Source organism: Nuphar pumila, chromosome 12, assembly GCF_984573655.1.
Source record: "Nuphar pumila chromosome 12, dmNupPumi1.hap1.1, whole genome shotgun sequence".
Taxonomy (NCBI): domain Eukaryota; kingdom Viridiplantae; phylum Streptophyta; class Magnoliopsida; order Nymphaeales; family Nymphaeaceae; genus Nuphar; species Nuphar pumila.
The window spans coordinates 16,238,263-16,259,829 of record NC_143260.1 but is presented as its reverse complement, the minus strand read 5'-3'; the positions used below and the strand labels follow the sequence as shown (position 1 = coordinate 16,259,829).

General features: G+C 38.9%; 1 protein-coding gene across 1 annotated transcript; it reads left to right on the top strand.

Annotated features, from left to right (window-relative positions):
* Nucleotides 1-6,169: 6,169 nt before the first annotated feature.
* LOC149820128 (L-aspartate oxidase 2-a, chloroplastic-like) lies at nucleotides 6,170-20,624 on the top strand. Its single transcript, XM_089982450.1, has 8 exons — nucleotides 6,170-6,428; nucleotides 7,804-7,960; nucleotides 11,970-12,315; nucleotides 15,944-16,189; nucleotides 16,699-16,755; nucleotides 16,861-16,941; nucleotides 18,889-18,950; nucleotides 19,023-20,624. The coding sequence occupies exons 2-8, from the start codon at nucleotides 7,827-7,829 to the stop codon at nucleotides 20,032-20,034; spliced, it is 1,938 nt and encodes a 645-aa protein (XP_089838576.1). The 5' UTR covers nucleotides 6,170-6,428; nucleotides 7,804-7,826; the 3' UTR covers nucleotides 20,035-20,624.
* Nucleotides 20,625-21,567: the final 943 nt, after the last annotated feature.

Sequence of the window (21,567 nt, the reverse complement as noted above, 5' to 3'; positions counted from 1 at the left end):
TATGTTCAGCATGACCTGATCTGCTTCAGATCCCAATTCATCAACAACTGGGGAGTTGGAAGGCCCTTTTTCAGGTGCCCTACAAATCTCCACCAAACCATGGTCCTATTTTTATGAGTATTTAACCAATAATTCTCAAATGAATGATTCTTTCGGGTTAGGAGTAAGCCCACGGAGTTTTACGTTGTCAGGACAGTGATCGTAAATACAACAGGCAGAACCAACCGAGCTAGGTTCTGATCCTAAAGGCAGTTTCTCCTTGGGATTCTCCAACCCAGCCACATGCCTCAGATTCTCCAAAAAGCCTAGCAGGTGGGGTCCACATACCCAACAAATTGCAAGTATTAAAATATTAAAATAACGTTAAAAAAAACTACTTTTTTAGCATTTTTTTTTATTTATTAAAAAAAATTTGAATCCGGCTAGATGCTAATCCATTTTTTTTTACTGACATGATATGAATCGACTAATTCAGGCTGATTCACGACACAGACGACATAGGCTAGAACCCAGTTTGAAACAGTAGAATCTTGGGTCAGCTAACCACGCTCTCATATGTTAAAAAGAAAAAATAGAGCGCTTTCATTGCCATTCTCTTTAGGGCTGTTTGCTTCATCCCATTTCTTATGAAAGAGGGCATTGTCTCCGTGAGAATCAGTGGTGGGGTCCCACGGTGGAGGGTCATTTTCTGTCAAAATTAAAGTGCACCATTTTTTTGTAACGACTTTCCTTCCATTGTGTCCCATTTCGTTGCAAAGGGCATTCCATCAGTGTTGTCAGTATCGGTGCGTATCGGCCTGAATCAACAATTGTGGTGGCTTGTAATGAAAGGCCCCTATAAACGAGACACACTGCTCATGTTTAGGGAAGCAGATCAGGTCATGCTGAACATGAGCGTTTTTGCTCATGCCGACATCATCGCCGTCTGTTTGCATTTTGGATGAATGCCACGTGGTTTTGTTGACTTTTGAGCTTTTTAAAATGCAAATCGGTTGACCACGATATCGGCATGAGCAAAAACGCACATGTTCAACATGACCTGATCTGCTTCCCATGTTTAGGCATAAATAGCTCGGCGTGATTGGTAGGAACTGTCAGTGCATGTCTTTTTGGGAAGTAGATCAGGTCATGCTGAACATGAGCATTTTTGCTCCTGCCGACATCGTGGCCATCCAATTTTCATTTTAAGAGGCTCAAATTCAACAAAACCACGTGGCATTCATCCAAAATGCAAACAGACGGCCACGATGTCCGCATGAGCAAAAAATGCTCATGTTCATCATGACCTGATATGCTTCCGTCTTCTTGTGGTAGGACGTTGCAGGTTCAAAACCCAGTGGTACGTTGAATAACTGGTGGGGGTCAACCAAACACCAACACTAGCTTGCCTTTCAAATAAACAGTTCTTTCGAGCTCATGAAATAGTGTTGCCAAACAGAACATGAACAACAGGTGTTTGCCTCAGCTACCCTGTATAGGGTCATTAAGTAGTAATAATCAATCAATATATTGTTTATATATTTTATAATATAGTTTAGAATAAATAGTCATAGTATTTGTCTTGCAAGTAATTGGTTTACTGCCCAAATCCTATTGCTTTCAACTTTGAAGCAATTATTTTGTGTAACTTGATCACGCAGAGGAGCGTTTCAACACCCAATGGTCCAACTTGGCATGACTAGTAGGGGTGTCAACGGGTCAGGTTTGGTTTGGACCCATGTGGAACCAGACTTGAATCAGATTTTCTGGTATGATATCAGGTCCAGATGCAGGTCTAATTGGGTTGACTATAAAAAAAATCATACCGGGACCCCCGATAAGAACTACATAAACCATACCTGGTAAAACCATATTTTTTATCATTTTTACATTGACAATTTGTGGGTCTTAATCAGAGCTCGGGCCGGGTCTGGTATAAAATTTCACAAGCTATACCCTAGTCCATATATTAATCAGACCTTTGGGTCCAGATCCGGGTCTTAATGGGGTCTTCTTATTTATCATCATACCCAGACCTTATAGGGTTTGGGGTCTGGGTAAACGAGGCCTGTTGACATTCCTAGGCATGGGTAGAGACCGAGTAACTGACAGGAGAACAAACCACACACCATCAGTCATTCGGTTTGGTGGCCCGACTTTGACTTTCATGGGTAGGGATGGCAGTGGGGTGGGGCAGGGGACAAGGTCTCCACCCCTACCTTCATCCCCGTTTCATGTCCACCATCCCCAGTTCAAACGGGGATGAGGCGGGGAAAAGGGTACGTCCATCCCCGCCTCCATCCCTGAATGGGGATGGATTTTAATCTTCGTCCCCGCCTCCATCCCCATTTCATACCCTTCATCCCCGGTTCAAACGGGGCAAGGCGGGGCGGGGCTCCGCTTTCCCCGGTCCACTGCCATCCCTATTCATGGGTAGTATGTACAGGCTGTCAATGGGTCGGGTGCCTGACCCACCCGATGTACCTGAACCTGCCCCAAAAAACAAATTGTCACGTTTGAATTCAGGTTTTGTCAGGTCACAAAAGTGAAATCTCAAACCCAGATCCACGTAATTTAATAAGTTTAGTTTTTCTAAAATCCCCATAAAACACTCAGATCAGGTCGGGTACGCCACACAAATCCAACCAATTGACAGCCCTAATTCATAAAGTGCATGAATTTACTCTAATCCAGTGGAGAGAGAGAGAGAGAGTCAATAATTTTTCAAGAAAATTCTATTTAGGGGTTAACTCTTTGGCTCTATCTTAAAAAAATAGGTCTCACTTTTTTTTTACTCAGAGAAACTGCCCCAGGCGCAGTGACTTAGCCACACTGGCTCAGTGGTATCTGGGCATACACTACAAGAAAATCGTGGATTTGCGATGGACGATATCCATTGCTAATCCGTCGCTAATCCATTGCTAAACTATTTAGAGACGGATTAGCGATGGATAATGCCCATCGTAAATTTTTGATCGCTAATTGGTGACAAAACTTATCTGTCGTTACTTCTGTCGCTAATTTGTGACAGATTAGCGATGGATAACACCCATCACAAATTTTTGGTCGCTAATTGGTGACAAAACTTATCTGTCGTTACTTCTGTCGCTAATTTGTGACAGATTAGCGATGGATAACACCCATCACAAATTTTTGGTCGCTAATTGGTGACAAAACTTATCTGTCGTTACCTCTGTCGCTAATTTGTGACAGATTAGCGATGAACATGATCCGTCGTTAGTCCATCACTAAATAAGCAACACATATTTTGTTTTGTGACAGACATTATCCGTCGCTACTCCGTCGCTAAATTTAAAAAAAAAAAATTGCTCCATGTCCGGCAGTATTCCGGCAGCAATAAGCCGTACTTGTACCACACCCGACAAGCGTTGCTCAGGGTCTTAGACCCGAGCGAACTGGCCCGTCATTGCGGGGTCTTCTGCACAGAACCGACATGCTCTCCGGCATCGCCGTCCTCCAATATTAGCCCTGCCATCCTCTGTGAAGCTTTTGTCCAGCGGCCGCTCTGCCTCGTCGCCGTTCTCCGATATCAGCCCTTCCGCTTTTTCTGCTTCCCTTTTCCCTGCCACTTGGCCAGGGATGCCTTGATATGCTTCGTCGAAGACGGTCGAGGAAATGGTCACCGGAAGAACCTCTACAACATCAATGACGTCGTCGGTGATGGCATCAACCCGACCGTAGCGAACTGCTTTGCGCCCTCCACGTAGAAGTCATCTGAACTTTGTCGCCCTTCACGAAGAAGTCAGTTTAAATCGAGCGATGGAGAGGTCAATTTAAATTTTGAACGGAGAAGGAAAAAAAATTTTGCGCTTTAGATGGATCAGTTTAAATAAAAAATTAGCGACGGATTTAGCCAGAGAATTTTTTCATCTCTAATTCATCGCTAATTAGTGACAGATTAGTGAGGGAAAAATTTCCTCGCCAAAATGTTTTTCCTGTATTGAGAATTAGCGACAAAAAACTGTTGTCGTTAATCCATCGCAAAATAGTGACGAATTAGTGATGATTTTTTTTTGTTGCTAATTCCACAATACATACAAATGTTAGCGACAGATAGTTTTCTCTAGTTAATTTATCACAAATTTGCGACGAAAAAAATCCGTCACAATTTTTTGTCGCTAATTAACATTTTTCTTGTAATGATAAGTGATCTTATTGCATTCTGGTTTGACCCTTGGGTGGGCTATTTCTCCCTCATATGTCTCGTTGAGAGAATCCTTTTAAAAGAGTTTTTTTTGTCCCCGAGAGGTGTGAGAGTCCAAACTATTATTATTGACCATAATTTTATGATTAAATATCTCTCTAATGTGTTGATGGTAGTTGCAAATGGATGTGTAGAACATAGATCGAATCGACTTTCATGGATAGAGAGTCAAGAATTTAATTCTCTTGAAACTTATGAGGTGACTCGAGATCATGAATTGCTGTACCATGATAAATGTTGAGGTTTGTGCTGGTCGAACTGAGGTTGAAACTAAAAGGGTTTGGTAGAAAGATCCAAATCCACAACCAATGGGTACTTTAAACGGAGTCCGGTGGACTTAAGTCGCTCAAACCTGTTGTTTCTCGACCTTGAAACCCATGGGTCACATGTCCTAGGGCCTAAACCTTGGTTGGCATGACAGGGAAAAGGTTGAAGGTTCCTCGTTACGGCGAATGAGGTGGTACAAGTGAAACATGGCTAATCAGGTAATCATGTAGGTATAGTTTGGGCTCGGTAGGTTGTTCCGGTGTGGAGTGTGGTCTAGAACTAGTAGGACCTGATCTAGAACTTGTAGTGTGGCTCGTCAAGCTTGGAAGAGGGTAGGTGCCATTTTTGGTGTTAGGTTAAATTTTGATATCAGACAGTGCTGGATTTCAACGTTTCAGCTGGTGATCAGGTTCTTATGGGATGGATTGTTTGTTTGTCAAGGAGACGTCTCAATTCGAGAATGAGAATTTTTAGATGGTGATCAAGCTCAATAGATCATAGTGGAAAGCACTAGAATGTACGTGATTCGTGTAGTGAACAATGCTCTGGAGGACCGTATAAGAAGCGGTTGAATTGGTAGACCAGGGAATGATGGAATTTGGAGGTTTACTTACTGTGTAGACATCGAGACAGTGCATCTACACATCGGTGCAGTTGCTGAAACTTGGAGTTTTGGGAGATGATAGCTGTTCTGATTGGTTTTCCTTTATAATATAATTTGTGATTTGTCTTATACAAATAAAAAAGGGTGAGACCCACTTTTTCAAAATCAAAGACAAAATGGGTTGGCCTCTGTGAAATTTTCTCCAATTTTTTCAGAGTTGGTGGTCAAAGGATACAGTTTGAGAGGAAAGGGCGTCAGTGGGGGTCGCTTTCAATCGTCATCCTCTTGGATTCGGTCGCCTTTATTTTAACCACATTCAAAGAGAGCAAAAAGTGAGCGAAACTTTCAGGTGCAGCCTCTCTCTCCTCCCCCACCCTCCTCAGTTGGCGCCTGCCAACAGACATTTCCATCTTGAAGTGCTCGTAATGCAAAAAAAGGCAAAGGTGGGTGGGGACAAAAAGGGTAAAGGTTAGGACACCCAAGGGGTTTAACTCAGTGGTAGGGGGCCTGGGCAGCCTAGCTTCAAATCCCGTGGGCGTCACCCCCTTAAGTAAGCTTAAGCTTGGCAACCCCTGGTAAGCCCTCGAAGTTTTACTAGGACAGCAAACCATAAGTACGTCTGACTGAGCCAGCAGGTCTCTCTGTGCTTGGAAGGTTTCTCTCTTGGTAAAAAAAAAAAAAAAAGGGTAGGACAGTATCGGCAATGGCTCGTTTGCCATTCAGCTGTATCAGTCGATATTGATACTCAAGTGAATTGTTCTGTATCGGCCAAAAAATAAAAAAAAATGCATATCAAACAGAACGTGGCATGTGTTAAAATATTATTAAAAAAATGTAGTATTTTTTACATTTATTAAAAGTAGCCTATTCAAGGTGTTGCGTATCGATTTTTTACAGATACGTATCGGTTGATACAGGTCCATACGCACCGATAATGACAACATTGGTGGGCTTACCTCGTTCCACACGTTCCCTGGTGGGCTCCACCCCTACGCCACTCGCTGACGTCCATGTAGCACCACCACCCCTCCCCCTAGTCCTAGCCATTTGTTTTTTCTTTTTATTTTAACATGAACGACCGTTATTCTACCCAATTTCGCTTTGATTGCTGTCTTTGCAGTTTGCTTGCTCTTACAAAAGCTGAAAAATTCGATTGCTTTTTGTAGTATTCACACCCATGACGATGGTTGATTGCTCAATATAATAAGAGCGTGAAAGTTCTCTACTTCTTTATATAGAAAATTGTGAACGGGGATCTCTTCTCTATATATTCCTAGGATAAAAGAAAGAGAAGCGTGTTTTTTTGTGTTCATAGGCGGTTGGTGTTGCTCAAGCGAATATCCATCGTCTAAGGTTTGTGAGTTCGATGTTTTTCTTCTTTCGTTGGTGTTTTCTTTGTGATGGTATTCATTTCAATAGATGCAAAATTTGTTTGGAGTTGGTCGGTGTTTTTCTTTTCGTTTTTCCTTTTTTTTTGGGAAAAAATCTGGGTCTCCTGTAATTTTAATGATCATGGTGTTGCTTAAAAATCTATGCACGATTGTGTCTGAGTAACCTGGTTGGTTTTCTCCGTCTTTTTCTGTGAAGTGGATCGTTTTTCTTCTGATTTCGTGATCATGGGTGTTGTTAAATTGATGGTCCTAGCAAGTAATATGGAAAGAAATGTGAGATGGTTTCTGCTGGTGGGCATGGTCATGGTATCATAGAATTGACGAACTTTGTGCTTAAATGTATTTTTGCTGTTTCCTGAGTTCTTTTCAATGGTTGCTTCTTCTGTTATTCCCTTAAGAAAAGGGTGGTTGAATAATATTGTTATGGTTTTCTTTTTCATATTAAGTCATTCTTAACAATGAAAGTAAAGTGCCTAATATGGGCTTTTCTTGATACGTATACATATATTTTTTGATCATGCGTTTTCCATGGAGCTGAATTGGTCGTTTTTGGTGTCAATTGAGTATTTGAGGATGTTTACTATCTATTAGTTTATATTGCCGCGATTACAAATTTTACCATGGATGGGTTAATGGATCCACCTGATTTTTTATTTAGTTCGTGTTACCCCCATTTGGTTCCATGTGTTTTTGGTTGCTTCTTGGCCTTGTGTATTTAATTATTATGTGAAGATAATTGAAAAAAATGTTTTTTATTTGCTTTCGTTATCTTGAAACTGGTGCTTACAAAATTTGCTTCTCGAAAAGGGAACCATATAACTTTTGAATGGAATATAGTTGGTGTTTTTGTGAAAATGGGATGCTTTGTGTTCGGGTTAATGAGGATGCATCATTAGTTGCAGTCCTTATTACAAAACAGATAGCCAGAAAACCTCTAAGAGGAAAGAAAATTTTTCGGTGGATGCATATTGATTTTGCGAAGGTAATTGCTACACAATTATGTATCATTTATCAGGCTGCAAATGGTTATTGATTCTAGCAACCATTCTTAGTGTTTCCGAGTGGGAATCTTGCAATAATGCTAAATTGTTTGGCATCTTCTTTGTCTACAGGACTTGCTGAATAGCTTATTTTGTATGTTTTGCTGATCTGATTTGTAGGGGGATAAGTGATTAAGACTGGTTTACGTAAATATTACAATTACCTAGGATCACAAGTATCATTACACAGCATAAGTTACTTGCAAGTTTTTTGTCTAAGTAATTTATGACCTTTAGTGAAACCAATACGTGCATTTCATTCTCATGCTTGGCTGTTTTGACTTTCGTGTTCTACAGGAACCTTTGAAGTGTATTTGAAGATGGCCAGTCTGATGCTTTCTGGAAGTGCTACCTTACAGCAGAGCATTCATTTGCATTTACATAATTATCAGAAATTTTCTTCTTTGGTGTTTGGTATAAATATCGAGAAACTCCATCGAGGGAAAACTATACGGTATGCATATTATTCTTTGCCATCACAGTTAAGTTTAGTGTGATCCTGATTTAAGTGTGGAAAAGTTTCATTCTTCCCTCCAGCTAGAGAGTATACATGATTTCTTCATTTTTTTTGTCTTGTTATGTCCCCATAGCTATGGATGTTGGCTGCACAGATTTTAAATCTAGAAAATTTACAGCTAATTGGAAGTCTCTTTGATCAGGTAAAGTTGCAGCATGTTGTGATTAATGTCCATTCTTTGACTTTGCATAAATGGCCAACTCTAATTTGGGATGGACTGGGCAGTGCGTTTATTTGGCTTTAAAAAACTACTCATCAGTGGCAAAGCTGATAGGGCATCCTTAAATTTGACGGACCACGGTGAAGACTTGATCCATGATCAAACTGTCTGGGACAGTTGCCATGTGTAAGGCTCTGGGAGTCTAAAAGACATGATTTGTTCTAGGACTTCTTAGAGTTTAAGAATAGTGACCTATGGTATTGAGGGATATGAACTTCTTACTCTGCAGTGTAAGGTTGAAAACTGGAATTTTCTGTACTGAGCCATACTCCATTGGAAGCACTATTATGACTCACATTCAATTTTTTCGGGTGCAATTTTTTAAATTGGTACCAATTAGATGATTTCTTTTAAGTTTTTGATAGGTAGCAGGCACCCATATCGTTAGAGTACATCTTTCCCTTTGAAAGCTATTCAGGTCTCTGATGGTACCATTTTTCTCCCGGATTTTGTCCAATTACATCACTCAAATTGGTTGATTAGTTCCTTATTGTTTTACATTATTATCTCATATGTCCATCCTCTGAATCAAAGCCCATTACCAGTTTTCTATTGATCTAGTATATGCATGCAAATCCTTTTTCAAGCATAAAATCTGTTACCAACTGTTGCTAACACCAGCATGATAGCACAATCTCTTGTGAAGAATACCATACACTCCAGGTTTTTGGCCTTTTCAGTGCAGGATTTGTGTGGCAACAGGGAATGGGAACATTTCTATTCCTCAGTTGCCATAAATGAAAGTTGAGCGGGCCTTCTCCTTATCTGATACATTAAAGTGGCACCAATAAAACCAGCATGGGTTGAAGTACGCAAAATAGACGGTACCACTATGCTTGTCTATGGAATTGCTAGTGCTGGGTATGAACCCACAAAAGGAATACTGTATTTGTGTTCCTTCCTGGAGGGCAACCTCTAGCTGCTTGAGATGCATCAAGTTTCATTGATATCTGATTGGTAATACAGGAATGGGTTTAAGAATATAATTTTTTTGCCTTTTGTTCTGCTATTTTTGCTAATGACACTTTTTTGATTTTGCATAAATTTGTTTAAATGGTGAATGAACAATAATGCCTTGCAACTAATGCATGTTATTTATAACCTGCAATATTTTTACTTTTACATAGTTCTCACTGCATCTGTACACATTCAAAAAGCTTTCAACCAATATCTTTCACATAAAAACAATCACATTCCTTCAGTAAGAGCATAACAGCTTATGGCTTGCTACCAGCAACATGAAAGACTATTTTGGTGCAAAATGAATGTCCATGTGTATAAATAACGTCCATGTGTATAAATAATAATTACAAGGTACTCTTTGTTGGAAGAAAACACTCTGGAATATGGTAATAATTAAGGCTGCTGCCTGAAAAATCTGAAAAAGATACATTGGTGGTTTTCACAGCCTGAAGAATCTAAAAAGATACATGGTTGGTTTTCACCGTTATCAAGTATTGAATAAGTGATCATCCTATAATGGCAATGGGGAAGAGGAAAGGAATGGCCATCTGATGAACATTACTGAACTGTGCAAGCAAAGAGAGTAAGCTAAAAAAAATTTGTTACAGAATGTAATATGTTTTGACAATTAAAGAAATGTGAGGCTGTTGGCAGCCAAATGGATATAAATATGAAAACTTTGAATTTGAATTTGGCGTAATGAAACTTGGAAACACAACTAAATAGGTATATTGATGAGAAATTGAGTGGTTGGAAAAAAAATCAGAGGTTAATCTTGATTATAGTCATGGAACTAGCTTTTATCCACATGGGACTCCAGATAGGATTTTAAGCCCCTAACTCTGTCAAATTAATTGGCATTCATTTGAACAAGGATACAACATGCAAAAAATGCATTACAAAGGGAATGAGAAATTAAACATGAAGATTAGCATGCACTCTGGTGTGACCATCTAGTTCGTGACATCAACTAGTGATTTTAGATGAAAAAGATGAGTGTTTGTCTGAGTTTTGACAAAGGAGTCAGGCAGATAAAGGTATAAGGCCAAAAGTAATTCCATCAAGAAACTAGAGATAGGCAAAGAAAGGATCTATCAATATCCTTTCTGCATCAGGAGGCACTAGTTGCAGGTTTAGTGATATTTATCCTTGAAAGAGGCCAACCATAGAATGTGGTGTCTCTTGCATGTGTAAACGTGCTTATATTGGCTCATTATGCTTATAAACATAAACCATATCTGGCTATTAATCTTTAGTTGGATGGGTTCTCCGACCAGCATTCGATACATAGCAGTATCCTTTAGTGCTTTCCCATTCTTAGCTATAAGTTTGATTTTATTCTATTTGTTAGCAATCAAATGATGAGCTAAAAAAGGTTTTGTTTTGAGAAGATTATTGCTGTCTAATTTGGTTTTGTAGATGAAGATTGATTTATAATTTTGAAAAAGATTAGCTTGCACCATGAAACTAAAAGTCCTTTATATATATATAAAATGAGGTATTGAATAGTTTCTAGACTAGCTATTACAAAATTATCACAGCTTCAAGAGAAATTTGGATTTGTTGCAAGCATCTTTCATGCATAAGATTGTACATGTGGGAACATTTAAGAAGATCTAATTTAAAGCTCTAATTTAAAACATGCTTTGTTGAGTAAGTGAATAATTAAACACACACACACACATACTACATATACACAGACATATGTATGTGTATAGAAATTCATGTACATATACATTTTGCATATATATATATGTATTATATGCACATATATGTATATCACAAAGTAACAATAACTTCGTGAACATAATGCTAGACTGGGCATCAGACACACCATGACTCTTTTATTGACCTATTGTCACAAGGATACGGCTGCAGATACTGGGAAACATCCATTTTTATGAAGTTTTCAATATGATTAGTATAAAAGTGTACACGATACGGGGGCCAAAATGGAGTATGTGCATGATATAGTTGGATGCAAGCACACTTGTGTCTAACATGATCAGCACTGTGTCCCTAACTTTATCTATTTTCCTTTTACAATCTTGATTATTTATTTTGTAGTTAATTGCATGTTTTCCTTTAAAAATTTGTCAATTCTTATATTGCCATCTTGAATTTATTATTTAGTGTTTATTGACCGTAATGACTTAGAACTATTGTTCACAGATTTGCACTTGTGATGGTATTCATGCGTTATTGCTTCAGGAAAAGAATTATCAACGTATATGATCTACAGTTTTGTCTCTATTTTCTAGCTTGACGAAACTCTTGCATTTTAGTGTTTTCTAATTTATTATATTATCTTGCAGTATTATCATCTTCGAGAAAATCCTTCAAAGATATGATAAATTGAAAATGATGTTCATAGTAGTGACTATGATGCATGGTGAATATGTGCATGCATATGCTGGCATACAATTAGTTTATTGAGAGAAGTAGAAAAAGGATGTATGTATCTCACACTGTGCGGATGCGCACATGTTTAATTGTCAATAGGGTTATGTATGCACTCTATAAGAACTTAAAGCTGAGAAGCAATTTTAATGCAATTCATGGATGCATTTCTGCCTTTCAAGTTTCAGTGAGCATCATAAAAACAGGTTTTATGTTCACAGTTCCAAACTTTTCTCACATCACATTCAAATTGGCTTTCTGTTATTTTTTTTTATTATTATTATTATTTACATTTTACCCCTGAGGGGTGCCTGCAGAATGATCTTCACTGTCCAAGACATAATGGTTGCTATGCTTTTCTAGGCTACATGGAGATTCCAAATTCTTGATGGCCCAAGGTCATGACTTCCCTTTATCTACTTTTCCTAATAAGAAAAGAGCAGTGCCAGAGGCAAGCATCCGAGAGAATACAACAAAATTTTTCGACTTCGTGGTAATTGGCAGTGGAGTTGCTGGCCTTCGCTATGCCCTTGATGTTTCCAAGTATGGCACTGTTGCTGTGATCACCAAGGCGGAGCCTCACGAGAGCAACACAAACTATGCACAGGGTGGTGTTAGTGCTGTTTTTAGTCCTTCTGATTCTGTTGAGAACCACATGAGAGATACCATTGTTGCAGGGGCATATTTGTGTGATGAGGAGACTGTCAGAGTAAGCTAAACCTGTTACTGATTTGGAGCATTATTTTCTACCAAGGGTAGTAATTTTTCGATAATTTTGTCTGCAATTTTGCCTGCTTTCTCTTCCTCTTCTGTATGTGGATGTATGGGGCAGGTTGTTGCCAGGCACACAGGAGAGTGGAGTCTGGCGATGCCCATTTTATGGTCCTTTTTGGCCATGTGAGTCTAGAAATGGGTCTGCTTTCTTGATCTGGTCCCCCAAAATGCTACTCAGATACCATCAGTGTGACACAAGTTACTAGCTTGGGTCAATGTTAGCATAGCACAGTGCAGTCTGGTCCACATTCAGCAGTCAATGAGCATGAATTAGAACAATGTGCAAAAAAAAAAAAACACATATAAGGGTGCTAAAAGAACACCTAATGCAAACTTTCTTAGTAGTAGAGGATACAACTGCATGCAACATGACTATGAGGGTTCTTTACAATTCCGCAAAAATGACTTGTTCCACCTGGACATGAACAAAGGCCTAGATAATGAGATGGGTATGATATACAGACATGTTGATTTTATAAAAAATAGCACAAGTGAGTCTAAATGCACACACACAATATTAGTAATGATAGGGTGCACGGGTGCACCTACACCCATATAGTAGACACCATAGTTTTTCATATATTTTGAGTTTTTTGGTTTATTAAACCTTATAGATGTGATCCACATACATTGTTTAGTAGAAAATAAGTTTCGGATCATGTGATTGTGACAACCAATGCAGGTTTTCAGCTTAAAAAATCAGCGGCCCATAATGTACCAAATTATCATGACTCAGAAAATCATTCTTTCTTCTCAAAAAAATGCAATCTAATGGTGTGATCTATAGCAAACAAACTATGTTTAATGCATCTGCAGGGTATGTCACAGGGAGACTTCACTTAGCATGAGTATCCCATGTCAACACTAGGACACTTAATTGACACAATCAACAATTGTTGAACATAGACAGAATTGTGTCATTAACTTTATCTACTTTTATAATCTTGATTACTTATTTCTTTTAATGATTTAGAATTGTTCAAGATTTTGCACTTGAGATGAGATTCATATTTTATTGCTTTAGGTTAAGAATTTTATGTATGTGTGTGCGGCCGTGGCCCCATGTCCTAATTTTTGACAACTGTCATGTTGTATCAAGTGTATTTACATCATGTCCCATTCCTGCATCTGTATCCATGTGACATAGGGCTAGATTTAAAAAGAGACCAGTTACACCCATGATTTCCAACTAGATGGGTGTAGGTGAGACCAACTAGATGAGACCACACACACACACAATTTAAAAAGAGACCAGTTACACCCATGACTTCCAACTAGATGGGTGTAGGTGAGACCAACTAGATGAGACCACGCACGCACACACGCACGCACGCACACACACGCACGCATGCACGCATGCACGCGCGCACGCATGCATGCATGCATGCATGCACACACACATATATGAGAATGGGGATTGTGCTGCCCCATTTTTCGTTAAGTCACCATTAGGACCCTCAAAAAATCATAGTTTTAGGCGTTTTATGCTAGATCTGAGCCGTTAAATGTGTATCATTGCTTAGTTATCAAGAGACAAGATTTGTTTCAAATTGATTTGATGTCAAAATGTGAATTTTATCATCAAATTTTAGTTCAATATCAACCATTAATTTTCCTCTTTAAAATACACATCTGAACATAAAGGTGCTAAATCAAAAACATGTTTTCTATTGAATAAACAACGTAAAACACATCTAATGATTCAGCTATAGTATCATAAAACTATGATTTTTGGAGGGTCCTAACTGTGTCCTAACCAGAGTTACCAGTCGAGGAAGCGGGAGCGGGAAGCGATACGGGAAGCGGGAGCGGGAAGCGAGGCACTTTAAAAAATTTAGGAAGCGGGGAAGCGTGGGACCACTTAGAAGAAAATTCCGAACCGTCTCGGAAACGACCTAGGAAGCGAACCGGAAGCGACCTAGGAAGCGAACCGGAAGCGAGGGGAAGCGAAAAAAATGAAAAAAATGGGGAAGCGAGGGGGAAGCGTGGGGGAAGCGAGGGGGAAGCGTGGGGGAAGCATGGGGGAAACGTGGGGGAAGCGTGGGGGAAGCGCGCTTCCCATTTATGGGAAGCGCGTTTCCCATAAAAGGGGGACGCGCTTCCCATAAAAGGGAAGCGCGCTTCCCTTAAAAGGGGGACGCTTCCCCTCACGCTTCGGAAGCGCGACGTTTCGCGCTTCCGAAGCGCGCTTCGGGGAAGCGCGCTTCCCCTTTTGCCTAGGCGCTTCCGGTAACTCTGGTCCTAACAAAAAAAGGGGAAGTACAATCTCCATTCTCTCTCTCTCTATATATATATATATGTCAAATTGTGAATTTTATCATCAAATTTTAGTTCAATATCAACCGTTGATGTTTTTGACCTCTTTAAAATACACATCTGAACATAAAGATGCTAAATCAAAAACATGTTTTCTATTGAATAAACAGTGTAAAACACATCTAATGGTTCAACTCAGAGTTACCAGTCGAGGAAGCGGGAGCGGGAGCGGGAAGTGAGGCACTTTCAAAAATTTAGGAAGCGTGGAAGCGTGGGACCACTTATAAGAAAATTCCGAACCGTCTCGGAAGTGAACCGGAAGCGAGGGGGAAGCGAAAAAAAAAATGAAAAAATGGGGAAGCGTGGGGAAGCGCGCTTCCCAAAAAAAGGGGACACTTCCCCTCACGCTTCGGGGAAGCGCGCTTCCCCTTTTGCCTAGGCGCTTCCGGTAACTCTGGTTCAGCTATAGTATAAAACACATAAAACTATGATTTTTGGAGGGTCCTAACGGTATCCTAACAAAAAAGGGGGCAGTACAATCTCCATTCTCTCTCTCTATATATATATATTTATGTATATATATGTATGTATGTAGATTTTTTTTTCAAGTGAGGTAAAAAGTTTATTGAAGAAAAGGAATAAGTTCTAGAGTTACAAGACATCACTAAAACCACAGTTGGCAAACTCATGACTCGGATCCGGATCGCCTGAGCCTTGACTCGCGAGTCAGTGGGTTGACTCGGTTATTCGGACTAGTTAGGACATGAATTTTTGTGTTAAGACATGGAAACAATTAAACTCCAAACTGTATAATCACTGAATTTAGCACATGACATTAATGACTAAGCTATATAAGTATTCAACTATACATAATTGTTGATACTTATGATTTAAAAATATATGATTCTTTATAAAAATTATCCTTTTATAAGCATTATGCATTAAAACCACGAAATTCATGACAAAAGACACATAAGTGGCATGCGGATCTTATATGTAAGTTATTTTGCACAGATAAACTTGTAACACAAATTCAAAATGTAATGCATTTGTTGACTTTGCTCACTTTCCTTACCACACTGAATTGTTATTATATTTATCTGTTTATGTGGAACAAGAGCAACCTCTGGATTCTTTATACTTGAAATTAGGAATTGATTTTGGTTGTTTCTTTCAGACTTTTGTTTTAGTCTCTATTGTGTCTTTTTTTGAATTCTTGCTCATAATTAACTAGTTAATTTAATTTTATAATAGATGTTATTCTGCAGCTATATGGTCTGTTCTTACATGAAGATATCTTCATTTAGGTGGTGTGCACTGAAGGTCCAGATAGAGTTAGGGAGCTAATAAATGAATTCGGTGCATCATTTGATTATGGAGAAGATGGGAACCTTCATCTAGCAAGAGAAGGAGGGCATTCACATCGTAGAATTGTTCATGCTGCTGATATGACTGGAAGAGAAATTGAACGTGCTTTACTCAAAGCTGTTGACAATGATCCTAGGATTTTTATGTTCGAGCATCATTTTGCCATTGATTTGCTGACCTCTCAGGCTAGTGCGGACGCAAACCAGTGTGTTTTCATTTGATCGAATATTTCCTGTATTCTTGTTGTATAGATCACTTTTTCTCCCACAAAAGCTTAGTAGTAATTGAAATATATTGGTATTATTTAATAATCTGCAAGGGTTTTACATTGAAATTGTTATGATGCTATTATCTGCAATAGGAGAAAAATATTTCAATGTTGATAAAATTAAAAACTAATTAAACTTGTGAAGGATCTATTTTTGTTAGGATATCTTTAGGTCAGGTTTACACTCCAAGTAGAGTGATTGCTTGGTATAACTATCTGGTTGAAGTCTGATATCCCAAAATGTTAACACCACAGGCCTTGTGTAGAAGTTCTGTAGGTAATTTAGTGACAAACTTGTGTCGTATACCTTAGGATTGGCATGATTCTAATTAAATGATGACTTATATGGTAACACCTACTCCTTGGATGAACTCTTACCATTCAAATTAGTATCATGAAGTTCATATTTATTTTTGATTTATGCAGGATGGCCAGGAGATTTCTTGTTATGGAGTCGATACATTGAACACTGAGACACAAGAGGTAGGCACATGGTCAGCAGCTGTCTTTCTAGTTGATTATCATTGCAATTTGAATCACATGATTCTTCATTGTAGTCTGGTTCAGCATTCTCATTGCAATTTACAGGTGGTCCGCTTCATCTCAAAAGTAACCATGCTTGCATCAGGCGGAGTGGGGCACATTTATCCCACAACTACAAATCCACTGGTATAGCCTACTCTACCTCTTTGTATATGCTTTAAATTGTTATGCATTTGAGAGGAAATAAAATTTCATTAACAAATGTGAGAAAATTTCTTTTGGTCATATGTTGTTCCCTCTCTCTCTCTCGGTGTATGTTTTCTTGTTTTTTCGAGAAAGCTGCATCTTTTGATAGTATATAAAAATTGCAAAAATAAAAAGTCATAAGTCACTGTGAAATCTTACGGCTATCATAAAATAAATTTAAACGAGACCAAGGTGTTAAAGGACTACCAAGGCTTCATTTCTTCTGTATTATTATTATTTCACGTTGTTAGCTAAGAATCAACTACACTGTGAGATTTGAACCTCTTTAAACTTTGAAATCTCTTGAATAAGGTGTGAGATTTGAACCTCTTTAAACTTTAAAAGGAGGAAGATAATTCTTCAACATTTTAAACCTGTAGTCTGTAAAGGTAATTTTCTTGTTGCGTTAGGTAATTTGGATGATTAGTTGACAGCCAATTTAAGGATAATATCTTTTAAAGCATGATGCATGGCCAGTTGGCATTCCTAGATGATTCCAGAGAAGAGAGCAACCATGGATGCATGTGGGAGTGCATCTAGGGAAGAAAAGTCTGAAGTTTTGAAGATCCCTTGTCTGAAATTGTTTGCAGCGTGCATGTTTCCTCCCAATTTGCTGCAATATACCTGGTCAGTTTGATGTAACCAAATGAGATGTACTAAAAAAACAATTTCATTCTTAATTAGCACCGTCTTCCATCGAATGTTAAAACGACCACTAGGACTCCAAAGCCATAAGAAGAACAATAGAGGAAAAGTGGACCTCCCCAATTGGACCAGTTCCAAGGGAGCCATATTCCACTTTTCAATAATAGTGTGGGAGATTCATGAGTTTGTTTCATAGCACAGATAATTTGGGATGGAGATAAGTAGAAAACACATCTTGCATGCCCATGGTGTTGATCCATTGCTCCTAAGTCTATAATCAAAGATTTAGATGTAATATGAACGAAAGGATTATCACCCTTTTGCACCTGAAGTGGTGAGAATGAAGATGATGGCATTGTATTGTGATGATTTGTTCCTTCCTCTAAGATCCATTTCTTCAATTCTTCTCGCTTCAGAATGTTGTAATATACTTTTCATTCTCAACTTTAACAACTTATAATATGAATATGTTTTATTCTATACTTATGATGGAAAAGCACACCTTTCATGCATATATGATTTGTAGCTCTAATTTGGTTTGCCAACATTGTTGTTCCCTCTGGCTTTACTTTTTCTAGAAAAAATACATTTAAAGTAACCTCCAGAAAAGAATCACCATAAACTTCTTTCTTTACCATGGGAATTACGATGCCCTCTCCATTACCTCTTCCAAAGGTGGTCAATGTAAATTTGAAGTTATTAACTTATAAAAACTGAAGTCTTCACAGTGTCATCTAGAGTGCCAGTAAGCTGTCCTCTTCACTTCATTTCAGTCTGCAGTGATGGAAATTATTATTCCAGCACCTGTCTGCAACTTCAATGCTTATTCCCCAAAATGAACCGAATCTCAACCTTATTTATGTTTTTTCATGCATGATAAACACATCGGTTTCATGATAACTCAAACCACACCAAAGCCCACTAATTTGGCATAATATATATTTGGCATCCTTTCTTATTTACATCATTCCATGTGTTACTATTTTTTTTCATTTATTACGCCTTCCTGATGCCCCTCGTGGCCTGATGTTGCATACATGTCTTCATGATTAAGGGTTGCATTGATTATCTTTTAATCCATAATATAACTATTACATTTTTCCTTTCAAAGCTTTATATTTGTGACGTGTCTGTCTCCTGCAATCTGAAAATGTGCCCATTGATGTATTTTGATTCTTTCACCAATTCACATGTCTGTGATCCTATTTACATACTCAAATTCGTTATAATTCTCTTTTTCAGGTGGCTACTGGGGATGGTATTGCAATGGCACATCGAGCAAATGCAGTCATATCCAACATGGAGTAAGTATTCGGAATTCTTAATAAGCCTTTGAATCCTTGATAATATTGTTCACTTCTTTTCTGTTTAATCAGATTTGTGCAGTTCCACCCCACAGCCTTGGCTGATGAAGGGCTAGCTGTTAAACTAGAAAATCGTGAAAATGCATTTCTGATCACAGAAGCTGTACGAGGAGATGGTGGAATCCTCTACAATCAAGCCATGGAAAGATTCATGCCACTGTATGATGAACGAGCCGAATTGGCTCCTAGGGATGTAGTAGCTCGATGCATAGATGATCAGCTCAAAAAACGTGGAGAAAAATATGTTTTACTGGATATAAGTCACAAGCCAAGGGATCAAATTCTCTCCCACTTCCCCAATATTGCAGCAGAATGTCTCCGGTGTGGGTTGGACATCACTCGCGAACCTATACCTGTTGTCCCTGCTGCACATTACATGTGTGGGGGAGTTCAAGCTGGCCTTCATGGTGAAACGGCTGTCCGTGGTCTCTATGTTGCTGGAGAGGTTGCATGCACAGGCTTACATGGGGCCAACCGTCTTGCTAGCAACTCTTTGCTTGAAGCACTTGTTTTTGCACAAAGAGCAGTGAGACCCTCTATTGATCATGTTGCCAAGTTTAGCCATGGGCTTGACCTTGAGGCTTCATCCAACTGGGTGCGTCCTGAATTACCATTTTCTCTTGGGCAAGACACTCTCAAGGCCATCAAGCATATGACAGCATCGATGAGGAAGGAATTGCAGGCAATCATGTGGGATTATGTGGGGATAGTGAGATCAACACGAAGGTTAGAGATCGCTGAGCAGAGACTGGGGAAGTTAGAAGAATCATGGGAAGATTACATGTTCTGTTCTGGGTGGAAAGCACACATGGTTGGGCTTGAAGTATGTGAGATGAGGAACCTCGTATGTTGTGCAAATCTGGTTGTTAGTAGCGCTTTGGCTAGGCATGAGAGCAGGGGGCTGCATTTCACAGTGGACTTTCCTTATCTTGAAGATAGCAAAAGGCTTCCAACGGTCATATTTCCTGGCGCTTCTATGAAGGTGACATGGAGCTCTCAACAGGTTCATAGGAGCTATGCATGAAATAAATAGTTTTGATTCGTGTTCAATTCATTTCAATGATCATAGGTGAAGGTAACAGCCATATTTCTTGGGAAAGAAGTTCTAGTATGGCATTTTACTTGTCAAGTGATGGACTTATACCTCCTAATCTTGCTTGAATCCTTGGATGAGAAGTGATCCTGAAGTTTATAAAATCACATTACTGGGTTTCATCTTTATTCTCCAACTTGACTAAAAAAAGGAAAAAGAAAAATGAATAAAAGGAAAGGAGAAAGAAAATGGGAGTGGAGGTGCAAAATTCAGTTAATTTATTTTGTGTTTTTAGAATGAAGTGTTCCTTCTATCATTGAATCAAGAATTATTGTAATTGTAGCCTTTTCAGAATCAAGCAGGAAAAATAATTGAAAGGTGCATGTTGTCATGGTTATGCTAGGGACTGTTTTGGTCATTGACTAATGGTCTAGGGGAATTTTGGTTCTTGATTCTTTTCATTGGTAAATTGTTGGTATTTTGAGAGTATACTGACCATAACATTTACATAAACTGATTCAAACATTTGTTATTGTTAATCTGTTCTCTAATTATCATCTATCTTCTTTTGACCTTCCGAATACAGTTGGTGATGGGTAATCAAAATGAAATAGAACATGAAAAACCTAAAAGGTGATGGTGGCTCATGCTTGTAATCTTAGATTGAAATCTCATGTATGCAAACAAGTTGGAACGGTTTTCACTTTGAATTGCAGTCATCAAAACCGTTTTGCTGTTTTTGAAATTTTATCTGCTGTTAATTAGTTCCTTTTTGTTGCCATGATAAGTATAGCTACAAAGATGAGCTGCGCTACTCAATGGGTACTGTGCGTGCACACACGTGGAGGCAATATTCTTGATTTAGACAAGATGCGTCCAACGAATGCTTGAGTAGCAAGTCTGGTTGGGCCAAATGGGAATGGTTGGGCTTCACTTGAGGAAGAAACCTGTTGAACTGTGGGACTTACTGGCTTGGATTTACTGGTCCTGGGCTTTCCCTATGTTACGGCCTAAGGCCTAAAGAAGAACTGCTTGAGCTTCTTCTGGATCCTCCTGGTCTGATGCACCCTTTACGCATGTGCTTTATATGTGCATATCATAGGTTCCTTTCAGTTATCTTATTGTACAAGTGGATATGCTCAAGTTTCCCTTAAGACTCAACAACTTTATACCACACTTAGGCAAGTTTTGTTCCAACAATCAGGTTCAAGTGTTCTCTCATTTCAAGGAACCAGGTCTGTCATTACCAAGTGACCCACATGGTTCTAACTGCAACTCTCATGACTTAGTCCATTATGGGGTTATGATCGTATACATGGTTCCAAATGTAGCTCTCAGTTGTTACGAGTTTATTATCTTATTTCTCGTGTACAAATGGGTAGCCTTATAATTGGTTGAATATCCTGTGCTGTTACCCCCCCCCCCCCCTCTCTCTATATATATATATATATGTGGTGCTTAGCCTAACTGATCATCCAAGAATGAGTAGTGTACGTTGACCTGGACTCAAAGCTAGTTGTATAC

What these genes read in the sequence shown, in the direction of transcription:
- LOC149820128 (XM_089982450.1), top strand. Translation starts at nt 7,827, where the DNA reads ATGGCCAGTCTGATGCTTTCTGGAAGTGCTACCTTACAGCAGAGCATT. An exon ending in TTGATTTGCTGACCTCTCAG is followed by an intron (nt 16,190 to 16,698) that starts GCTAGTGCGGAC and finishes TGATTTATGCAG; the next exon opens with GATGGCCAGGAGATTTCTTG. An exon ending in GCAGTCATATCCAACATGGA is followed by an intron (nt 18,951 to 19,022) that starts GTAAGTATTCGG and finishes CTGTTTAATCAG; the next exon opens with ATTTGTGCAGTTCCACCCCA.